General features: G+C 39.2%; 1 protein-coding gene and 1 non-coding gene across 3 annotated transcripts in view; both read right to left on the reverse strand.

Moving 5' to 3' along the window:
- Positions 1 to 955: 955 nt before the first annotated feature.
- cd99 (CD99 molecule) overlaps positions 956 to 12,068 on the reverse strand; it is a 100,504-nt gene continuing 89,391 nt past the window's right edge. For both annotated transcript variants that reach the window (XM_060898993.1, XM_060898994.1), the window contains 3 exons: positions 5,956 to 6,072; positions 5,234 to 5,287; positions 956 to 1,897 (listed from right to left, as the gene is read on the reverse strand). In XM_060898993.1, coding sequence (XP_060754976.1) covers positions 1,862 to 1,897; positions 5,234 to 5,287; positions 5,956 to 6,072 — 207 coding nt within the window. In that variant the 3' untranslated portion in view covers positions 956 to 1,861. The remainder of the gene's footprint in view (positions 1,898 to 5,233; positions 5,288 to 5,955; positions 6,073 to 12,068) is intronic.
- trnar-ucu (transfer RNA arginine (anticodon UCU)) lies at positions 5,386 to 5,477 on the reverse strand. The gene is given in 2 exon segments: positions 5,386 to 5,421; positions 5,441 to 5,477. It is a non-coding gene; the product is annotated as a tRNA-Arg (tRNA).

The raw sequence follows: 12,068 nt of genomic DNA on the forward strand, positions 1-12,068 counted from the left end.
TAAATCAATGGCAGATATTGTGTTTTAGCAAAAACTAAATACGGTACAGGGGTGGCATGGTGGTGTAGTGGTTAGCGCTGTCGCCTCACAGCAAGAAGGTCTGGGTTTGAGCCCCGTGGCCGGCGAGGGCCTTTCTGTGTAGAGTTTGCATGTTCTCCCTGTGGGTTTCCTCCGGGTGCTCTGGTTTCCCCCACAGTCCAAAGACATGCAGGTTAGGTTAACTGGTGACTCTAAATTGACCGTAGGTGTGAATGGTTGTCTGTGTCTATGTGTCAGCCCTGTGATGACCTGGCGACTTGTCCAGGGTGTACCCCGCCTTTCACCCGTAGTCAGCTGGGATAGGCTCCTGCGACCCTGTAGAACAGGATAAACCGGCTAGAGATAATGGGAATGGGGGGGAATATGATACGAGTAAGATATGATAATTGCTGATGGTCTGGTGGTGGGAGTTTCAATTTTTTAAATTTGGAGTTTTACACGTTTTATACGTTTAGATAGATAGATAGATAGATAGATAGATAGATTTGGGAGGGTTCCCTCAGGGAAATTAAAATTCCAGCAGCATTATTATAGGATAAACAGAGAATAGAAACTAGAGAAAACTTCTAGATAAATTAAGTATTAACATATACAAATATAAAAAAATAAAATATGAAAAAAGTCCAGCAGGAGAGGTATTGCACATTTATATTGCACATTTGGAACCAAACTCTTCATTTGTATTAATGTATTTGTTCTGATCCAGGGAGAAGAAAACATGTCCTTTATCGTTTCTGGAAAGAGTCTCTGGTGTCAACGTTATTTTTAACGGAAGGACTCGACCACAGTGCTGTTATTGAAAATTATTCAGGTTTGGATCTTATATTTCCAGTTGTAAAGTAGAAGCTGTCATGAAATCAGGTATAAAACGTATGATAATTAAGGACTGATTAGCCAAGAATGGTCATCGAGTATGTAATGTTTATCTTCGGATCATGTCTGTTTAATGATGCAGGGTTCAAGTAAAGAGTTACAGACAAATCAAAAAAACGTACTGACATCCATAGCAAAAAGTGATACAGTACTTTACACCAAGAAACATGAAATCCTTCCATATCAGGAAGAACGTCCGTAAAGTAAAGGCAGCATCCAGGCATCACACACTGTGTTAACAGGTATTATAAAACATATACACGCTCTCTCTCTCTCTCTCACTCTCTCTCACACACACTACTACTATACATAAAACAATCACTAATTTTTCTAATTTTCAATTTTTTTTTATAGATTTTAAATACCACCTACAGCTAGAAATAGTACTTGTAAAGCTGTCCAAGTGTTTAAATGATCAGAGTGTCGAAATGAAAAAGGAATGCTCCTTGAAACGAATCAGATTACTAAACGGATGGTTAGTGGAGTCGACTAAAATGTCTCGAATAGCAAAAAATAAGCGATGAAGTTCCCAGTGCACAGAAACCCTGTTTGATGAGAATGTAAATTCACCTGTATTACTGTAAGCTTACTGAGCAAATCTGTATTTCATATATATATATATATATATATATATATATATATATATATATATATATATAAACACATTTTTTTCTCCTTAAAGCTATAGTTAACTGATTTGTCTGCAACAAAATAATCCAAAGTCAAACCAAAAGTCATATGTGCTTGCTAGCAGGTGACAATAGAGCACTTCATGTTTTAAAGCAAATTCTGCAATATACACATTCTTCGACGAAGAAACACGAGTTGGACCAATTTACACAACTAACAAGCAAAAAAAAACAGTCAAATAACACACTATAACACGTAAAAGAAGACTAGAATGATTAAACATGTCCTCTTGGGGCCTCAGCTGGTGTGTGCCGATCCATCAGGAGTTAGGACGATCGGAGGAGGTCGCTATAAGCTGCAGACAAAGCAGAGCCGTTAGAGCAGAATTAGCGTGGAAAGTCATTGTGTCGTGTGTGTGTGTATGTTTTTATGTACTACTGAGGACCAAATGTCCCCACAATGATAGTAAAATCTGATCATTTCAACCTTGTAAAGATTTCCAGATGGCCCCCATAAGGAAATTGCTGTTTTTTTTTTGTTTGGTTTTTTTTAAATTGAAAAAAATAAAAGAGCCAAAAAGTTTCCTTTTCATTACTGAGGTTAAAGGGCTGATGACACGAACATGACTCTATGCAATTTCTTAAATAAACTATACAACATGGCAAACATGTTAGATTTCTGCTATAATTATGTGAAAAGAAGCTGTTGTTACGCGAATATCCAACTTTTAATTGCACAGCGCAAGAAAACTGGGTCCGTGGCTCACGGCCATGTTGTGACGTCAGCGGGAGAACACGCTGCGGTTCACTGGCTGTTCTACTCTGGTTCTACTCAATGGAAATGGCGCATGAAAACGCCGGTGAACTCTCTAGTGCTAGCTCTTCCTCTTCTGGGAGTCTAAAATTGTGTTGATCTCTTCCGAATAGAATCTATGATAGCCTACCCTCTTTACCCTTTGCCTCTCGTTGCTAGGCGGCAGTTACATGAAAGCCGCAAGCTTTCACAAGCAAATACATGACTGATATCACACCGACTTTATGATTACATTTATGATTATCGTGTAGAATCTATAGCTCTACGTACCTTTATCTTATGTCGTTTCACAACACATGTTCTGACAGGAGGACTGTCTTTGGATCCGGCATAGCTACTAGTAGACCACCTCCGGAATACTGGCAGTGTTGCCAGATTGGGAGGTTTCCCGCCCCGTTGGGCGGTTTCAAGTGCATTTTGGTGGGTTTTGAACATATTTTGGGCTGGAAAACTTCAGCAGTATCTGGCAACAGATCTGGCAACAGATACTGCTGACGTTTTCCAGACCAAAATATGTTCAAAACCCACAAAAATGCACTTGAAACCTCCCAATCTGGCAACACTGTGTAGGCACTGCTGATGGTAGTAACACACGTTTGTGCTGAACTGAACACCCAAGAGATTCTTTAAAGCTGGGAAGGGGGTCAAAACAATCCAAATCGAAGTGTTCAGAGCACAGGACGGATGTTGGTGAGGGCTCCCACTTGTCACGAGTGCGCCTGACTTGCTTCACCCACTTCGCATGCAGCTCGGGATCTCTGGGAAACTTGAATAAACTTACCCCATCCTTGTGGGTTTTGGAGCAAAAGCCGGCAACACAACGCGAAGGCATAATAACTAATATATATATATATATATATATATATATATATATATATATATATATAAAATAATGTATAATAATAATACTAATAATGACAAACTGAACACCTGTCGCATCAACAACAAACTGGTAAGTTAGGAGGAAGATTCTTTCGCTGACGTCATATAGCTCCTCCTCCTCCTTCGTCTCCTGGGTGCTGCAGCCCCGTCAAATTTGCCCAAATAGCGTTTTTTATCATAACTTGTAAAATAGGCGCCTACGTGAATTAATATATGGATCATCGGGAATTACTTTTTATGTTATAAAACATCGCCAAAGATGTCAAAAACGTGTCATCAGCACTTTAAGGTGAGGATTAGGTTTCGGTGCAGGCACAGCATTAATTAACTGCAATAATAATTATGTCAGTGAAAGGTCTTCACAAGCATAGACATATAAACATAGACGCCGCCTTCTGCGTAGAATCATACGTCATCCTCGCCGCCATATTGGATGGGGCAAAGTGGAGATTCTTCAACCGTCTCTGGTATAGCGTCTAGACAGTAGCCGAGAATAAAGATGCCTCATTCATGTGCTGCGTTTAACTGTACCAACAGGTTTACCGTCCAAACGAGATCACATGGGATTACCTTTCACAGGTGAGACTGGAAAAATACTTTTCATTGTATTTGGTCATTATAACGTAATTTTACGAACAGATTTTTCTGACTTTGTGGCTAATGTTGCCGCTTTTCCACTACAAACGCGACTGAGCCGTGCCGTGCTGAGTCGAGCTGAGTCGAGCTGAGCAGGGCTGTTGGAGTTGCATTTCGACTACAACTGCGCTGAACCGTGCTGGCTGGAAGTGGGTGGACACATTGGGTGGAGTTAGCGAAAGTGGGTGGACGTCACGTGATGTCGTTAAGCAGCGCAAACAGTGACATCAGTGACCTTTTAAGCGGTAGTCTCACGACCCGGATACTAAACAATAAACATGGAGGACATGCAGTCGTTAGTGTTGCTGGTCTTGGTGCTGTGGCTTGTTGTCACCACCAACGCCAACAGATACTGGCAAGAGCGTATAGATGAGGCGAGGCGCATAAGGCTTCAGAAATTCTCGTAATTCTTCTTCTTCCGGGTTTGCGGTGTTTACAGATCCCAGCGTGCTCGCGGGGCGTGTGTGGGCATGTGAGGACACTCCTCCTCACCAATCAGTGCACAGGGGAGTGTCTCCTCACGCCTCCAGCCTCACTCGGCTCGGTTTGGCTCGCTTCAGCCCCACTCCAAAACGGTGCGAGTTTTAGGGGCTAAGCAGGGCTGAAGCGAGCTGAGTCGTGCTGTTCTTTGGTAGTCGAAACGCGAGCCGTGTCAGGCTGAAGTGAGCTGAAGTGAGCTGGAAAAGGGTAGTGGAAAAGGGCCATATGAAGTCTCGTGCATAATAGCCGCTCGGTGAAACCTGTCTCCAAACAACGAAGTATTTCCTTCGTAACTACGCTGATTGTTGTTAGTTGCTTAGCTAACTTTTCACATACTATGTAGGTTTCCCAAAAATAAAGACATGAAAAAGCAGTGGGAGACTAGCCTGGCAAGCCAGACTAAATGTGAATATTTAGTCTGGTCTCGGTCGTAGACATTTCCGAATTATTAATACTTATAATTACTAATACTATTATTTATTTATTTATTTATTTATTTATTTTTCCTTGTCTATAATTGTAAAGCGTCCTTGGGTTTCTTGAAAGGCTCTATATAAATTTAACTTATTATTATTATTATTATTATTATTAAATATGTAAATTAACATTTTTAATCGTTAAACTATTACACTGTCTTACATTTTAATAAAGAAACATTCGTTTGACATGCTTCTTGTACATTTCATTATTTCAGAACATTACAACAGCTTTCACAGTTAATACTAATATTTTAAAAAGTGCATTACTTTATCTGTAGAAAGTCACAGGATGACCACGTCCATTTATTTGAAGGGATTAAAACTGATTTTTTTTTTAAATAATATGAAAGAATCCGATTTATCTGATGATAAAAACAGTAAAGATTTGTGGGATAGCTTACCTTGTGGATCAGACTGATTGCCAGCTTGGTTTCTACCACTCTCAGGGTCGGTTCCTACACACATACACAAAGCAGGATTTCACAGCCTGCCACATGAGCCTTCACCTTCATTAACCCACAGTATTTTTAATTACTAACTTAATTAAAAACCTCGACTCTGGTGGGACTCAAACCCACAACCTTTGAATCACTCCCCCAAGTGTTACTTAGAAGTCCAATGCGCTATCCATTGCGCCACAGAGCCACTTGTTGAGGTTGTGGCTTTACATGCTTTTGTAACCCGACACCCCCTGGCAGATGGTGCTGTAATCACCCCTGGTTCCTGCCACTAGGGGCAGTGTAGCACCTCAACACCAACCCCACACACTTCACACTCAACTGCAGTGCTGAATATGGATTGCAAAAGGGCCATTATGACATTGTGTTCAAAAATAATTCATAATTCACTTCAAATTTGTTTCACTCGTAATATCTGAACATACACTACATGACCATTTTTGTTACTTGTGATAAAAGGATAAGATTGTGATCGGAAATATTTCTGAAAACTAGCATAAATGTAATGTAATGTCATGGTGTTACTGCGACCGGTTTTGAAATTTTGAACTCTCAAAAGGAAGAAGTGCAAAAGTTTCATTTGGGCCTAAAGGTGTGCAAACTTTTGCACTCAGCTCTTCCATTAATCTGTCTGGAATATTTGTACTGTCTGGTCAATCACTCACCTCCTTGCCCCTTAAAGCAGAGTTTCTTCTTCTGGTAAGCGAAATAGCTGGACGCGGCGCCAAATATGGCCACTGCCACAGCGCTAATGATGCCCGCCATCTGCCCGCCTTCGGCCGCTGTGTGTCAAACAAGGACAGAGTTAAAGAAAGTCATGAATTAGACCTTAGCAGAAGACTGAGGAGTTCTCCAGCTGAACTCTGAACATCGATCACTGCCCTCGGGTTCAAGCTAAAATCAATACAAATCATTTTCACAGCGGACTCACTGCCAGTTCAGTACAACTCAAACGCACAAATGTCCTGCTGGAAAACACGAATATTTAACTCATCAGGTAATTATGATGTTAATCAACACACCACTAGCTGAGTTGTCTATAAATCATGTACGATGAGATTGAGTGGAATAACTGTTTTATTCTATCCACATTCACTGGCTTTTGAGAAACGGAGCGTTTTTATTTTTATTGTTTGCAAATTTGATAAATAAAAACTTTCTACAAAAAGTCTGACAAAATAATTTCCGCTTAGAATGTAAACAAGCCGGCGAAATGACCGTAGAAATTTGTGAAAAACGCGATAATAATAGTTCTTGAAAAATAAAAAAAGATACGTTCTTACCATCAAATACTTTTATTCCATATTTTGTTGCTTTTTTTTGTATTTTTGGGGTTTTGTTTTCAAGTATTTCGTCCTTGGTTGGTTCAGCAAAACGCTCCGCCATTTTGTTTTTCTCTACTCATGGTATATGAGCTGATATCCTAGTAGTAGAGTAGCCAATCAGGGTGCACGATTGTTCATATCCAGTGAATGTGGATCCAGTAAACCAAAATATACCAAATACAGAAAATCTTGGCAAATCTGTTAGATTATGTTGTTTTAGAAACAAAGCAAAAGTCAACAGAACAAAAAGTTCAACATTGTGGTCGCCTTGCACTGACATCACACAAAATATTTGGGATCCACAAAAAATGCCAGGGACCCCAAATTGGCCAATCATGTGGGTCCCTGGACCCAGAATGAAAAATCCTACTGCCATCTCTTTCTTCTTCTTTTTTAGGGTTTTTTGGTGGTTGGCAAACCAACTTAAAGGTGCGTTACCACCACTGACTGGGCTGGAGTGTGGAACAGGAGATACTGGGGGAAAAAACAACCCCCCCCCCCCCCCCCCCCCAAAAAAAAAAAAAAAATTTATTTTAGCTATTTCTGTTTCTTTTAAATACTTGATAACAATTTTCTGGATTTTGTTTTCAAGTAGAGTTTTTATTTCGTCCTCGGTCCAGTAACATGCTCCACCAGTTTGTTTTTCTCTACTCATGGTATATGAGCTGATGTCCTAGTAGTAGAGTAGCCAATCAGAGCACACGATTGTTCATATCTAGTGAATGTGGATCCAGTAAACCAAAATATACCAAATACAGAAAAATCTAAATGTAGAATTTAAAAAGGAACCCAAGTGTACACTGCAAAAAAAAAGATATCTTGTTAAGAGAAAATATTTTTAATACGGGTGAATTTATCTAATATTTCTTATTAGAAGATTATTAGGAGTCATATTTAAGATTATTTAGCTGACTTTTAGACACTTTTAACTATTTCAAGCTTTAAACTTTCTTATTATATTGGCAGATAATTTTGCTAATTTTAAGCATTTAATTATAGAAAGAGCCAAAATTATTCTGCTCATAGAATAAGAAAATTTCAAGCTTGAAATGAGTAAAAGCATCCAAAATTAAGTACAGCAAACCTCACCCTTTTTCCTCCAAACACAATGTTGGTCATTATGGCCAAACAGTTCAATTTTAGTTTCATCAGACCACAGGAGAAGCTGTTTAAAGGCACAGTTAACTAAGTGTATGTAAACTTTTGACCGACGGAATTGTGACGTTGTCAATCAAAAGTGAAATAATTTGTCTGTAAACAACTGTTCGAAAATTATTCATGTTAGAGCCATTTTTATGTTTAAGTGAAAATTCATATTTGCATTGTAAGAGATGTAAAATAGATATAGACTGCATATATGTACATTTAGAATTTATATTTCCATTAATACTTTTTGTTATAATATTTCTGGTTAATTTGTAGAATAAGAAGAATAAGAATATAAATGCATCTTAGTAATGTTAAGAATTCATTTAGTAATGTAAGAACGTAGTTATTACGACGCTGTGATGCAATTTGACTTGCTGCGGAAGTAGTATAAAAACGTGATCACGCATTAAAGACGAGAGAACAGAAGCCTCGAGCCAAGGAGCACCACAGTCTTTTGACCAGCGCCATCGGCACCGTGCCTTGTTGTAGCACGTCAGATTTAGAAGTTAGGAATTCATCTTTTGTTTTGTATGATTTAAAGTTTTAGTAAAGAGACAGACAACTCAGAAAAGCTGCATTCAAGACTTTTTATTTCTGTTGTGTGCCGCGTCTGAAAGAACTTCGAGGTTCAAGGCTAGTGAGAGCGAACCTGCACTCACAATTCATGTCATGCACGAAGTAGATGTCCTGAACGACTTGTGCTAACGTGTGCTAACATGAAATCTGTGGAGTGGTTAAAAAAATGAGTTTTAATGACTTCAACAGATGTGTATGTAAACATTTGACTTCAGCTGTATATTATCCTAACCTAACGATGAGGTGACTGGATTGTTGAAGCTCATGATAATACACTTATTAATCAATGTTTAATTTTTTACTTTTTTTTTTAAACACTCCTTTTTGGGTGGCACGGTGGTGTAGTGGTTAGCGCTGTCGCCTCATATTTAGAGATTGGTATACAAATCTCTAAATGGTACAGGGCCCAATTACCTCTCTGATATGTTGCAGCGGCCGAACCCAATCAGATCTACCAGATCAAAACAGAAAAATTTACTATTAAAACCAGTTGTTAAAACAAAGTGTGGTGAAGCAGCTTTTAGCTACTATGCAGTACAGCTATGGAACCAACTGCCAGAGGACATTAAAAATGCTCCTGCTGTTGGCAGCTTCAAATCTAGGTTAAAGACCAAGCTGTTTTCAGATGCTTTCTGTTAAATAATTAATATTGTCTTCTTTTTTAATAATGTTTTAAATTTACTTTAATGTTTTAAATTTACTTTAATTTTAACTTTATTCTATTTTATTCTTTATTCTATTCTGCTGGTTTCTTTTTTTTCTCCTCCTATTTCTACTTCATTTTATTATTTTATTTCTACTATTGTTTAATTCTTATTATTTTCTTTTAATTCTTTTAATTAATTGTTTTAGAATAAAAATAAAATTATTTTATGTAATTTTATTTCTCTATTGTTTACTGTTTTTGTTTTTACTTCTGTAAAGCACATTGAACTGCCATTGTGTATGAAATGTGCTATATAAATAAACTTGCCTTGCCTCACAGCAAGAAGGTCCGGGTTCGAGCCCCGTGGCCGACATGGCCGACTCATCTGATAACTAATTATCAGAAAAATAATTAAGAACTAAAGCAAAAACAAAAACTCATCTGACTTTTGTTATGTAAATAATTCAGTGTTTACATTACAACCCCGATTCCAAAAAAGCTGGGACAAAGTACAAATTGTAAATAAAAACGGAATGCAATGATGTGGAAGTTTCAAAATTCCATATTTTATTCAGAATAGAACATAGATGACATATCAAATGTTTAAACTGAGGGAATGTATCATTTAAAGAGAAAAATTAGGTGATTTTAAATTTCATGACAACAACACATCTCAAAAAAGTTGGGACAAGGCCATGTTTCCCACTGTGAGACATCCCCTTTTCTCTTTACAACAGTCTGTAAACGTCTGGGGACTGAGGAGACAAGTTGCTCAAGTTTAGGGATAGGAATGTTAACCCATTCTTGTCTAATGTAGGATTCTAGTTGCTCAACTGTCTGAGGTCTTTTTTGTCGTATATTTCGTTTTATGATGCGCCAAATGTTTTCTATGGGTGAAAGATCTGGACTGCAGGCTGGCCAGTTCAGTACCCGGACCCTTCTTCTACGCAGCCATGATGCTGTAATTGATGCAGTATGTGGTTTGGCATTGTCATGTTGGAAAATGCAAGGTCTTCCCTGAAAGAGACGTCGTCTGGATGGGAGCATATGTTGCTCTAGAACCTGGATATACCTTTCAGCATTGATGGTGTCTTTCCAGATGTGTAAGCTGCCCATGCCACACGCACTAATGCAACCCCATACCATCAGAGATGCAGGCTTCTGAACTGAGTGCTGATAACAACTCGGGTTGTCCTTCTCCTCTTTAGTCCGAATGACACGGCGTCCCTGATTTCCATAAAGACCTTCAAATTTTGATTCGTCTGACCACAGAACAGTTTTCCACTTTGCCACAGTCCATTTTAAATGAGCCTTGGCCCAGAGAAGACGTCTGCGCTTCTGGATCATGTTTAGATACGCCTTCTTCTTTGAACTATAGAGTTTTAGCTGGCAACGGCGGATGGCACGGTGAATTGTGTTCACAGATAATGTTCTCTGGAAATATTCCTGAGCCCATTTTGTGATTTCCAATACAGAAGCATGCCTGTATGTGATGCAGTGCCGTCTAAGGGCCCGAAGATCACGGGCACCCAGTATGGTTTTCCGGCCTTGACCCTTACGCACAGAGATTCTTCCAGATTCTCTGAATCTTTTGATGATATTATGCACTGTAGATGATGATATGTTCAAACTCTTTGCAATTTTACACTGTCGAACTCCTTTCTGATATTGCTCCACTATTTGTCAGCGCAGAATTAGGGGGATTGGTGATCCTCTTCCCATCTTTACTTCTGAGAGCCGCTGCCACTCCAAGATGCTCTTTTTATACCCAGTCATGTTAATGACCTACTGCCAATTGACCTAATGAGTTCCAATTTGGTCCTCCAGCTGTTCCTTTTTTGTACCTTTAACTTTTCCAGCCTCTTATTGCCCCTGTCCCAACTTTTTTGAGATGTGTTGCTGTCATGAAATTTCAAATGAGCCGATATTTGGCATGAAATTTCAAAATGTCTCACTTTCGACATTTGATATGTTGTCTATGTTCTATTGTGAATACAATATCAGTTTTTGAGATTTGTAAATTATTGCATTCCGTTTTTATTTACAATTTGTACTTTGTCCCAACTTTTTTGGAATCGGGGTTGTACATAATCTCACAACAGAAAGAAAACCGGTGGCATGGTGGTGTAGTGGTTAGCGTTGTCGCCTCACAGCAAGAAGGTCCGGGTTCGAGCCCCGTGGCCGGCGAGGGCCTTTCTGTGTGGAGTTTGCATGTTCTCCCCGTGTCCGCGTGGGTTTCCTCCGGGTGCTCCGGTTTCCCCCACAGTCCAAAGACATGCAGGTTAGGTTAACTGGTGACTCTAAATTGACCGTAGGTGTGAATGGTTGTCTGTGTCTATGTGTCAGCCCTGTGATGACCTGGCGACTTGTCCAGGGTGTACCCCGCCTTTCGCCCGTAGTCAGCTGGGATAGGCTCCAGCTTGCCTGCGACCCTGTAGAACAGGATAAAGCGGCTACAGATAATGAGATGAGACACTCCTTTTTACAAGTCCAAATCTGGCCCTTTATAAGGCCAAAATAATTTGATCAGATTTAAATACAAGTCAAATATGGACTTTGCTAGTACAGCTGATGAACGGCTCCGAAACTTGCTTATAGTTTTAAAAAACACTTATTCTATTAAAAAAAAATTCTGGGGGGAAAAAATCCAACAAAAAAGAATCTCACACAGACATCTAGACTTCATCTTCTTAATGAATCCTTTTAATTACAAGTTAAATTCAATGCAAAATACCATCTCTGGTGGGACTTAAACCCACAGCCTTTGAATCGCTCCAACAAGTGCTGCTTAGAAGGCCAGTGCACTAGCTAGTGCACCACAGAGCCACACATAACTTAAACAAACATATTCAAACTGTAATAATACATTTTATTTTTTTCGCGGTCCAAATCCTGCGCTCAGATTGGCTGGCGAGCGGGTCCGTATCCTATGGTACGGACCCCGGTTACGGACCCCGGTTAGGGATCTCTGGCGACTCGCTCGTTCACAACAACAACAAACATAGTAGCATTTTTTGTCAACATTTATCTTTTTTTTTATAAGATTTATTTATAAGATTTTTATCAAAAATCTTATAAATTT

This window comes from Neoarius graeffei, chromosome 18 (genome assembly GCF_027579695.1).
Source record: "Neoarius graeffei isolate fNeoGra1 chromosome 18, fNeoGra1.pri, whole genome shotgun sequence".
Taxonomy (NCBI): domain Eukaryota; kingdom Metazoa; phylum Chordata; class Actinopteri; order Siluriformes; family Ariidae; genus Neoarius; species Neoarius graeffei.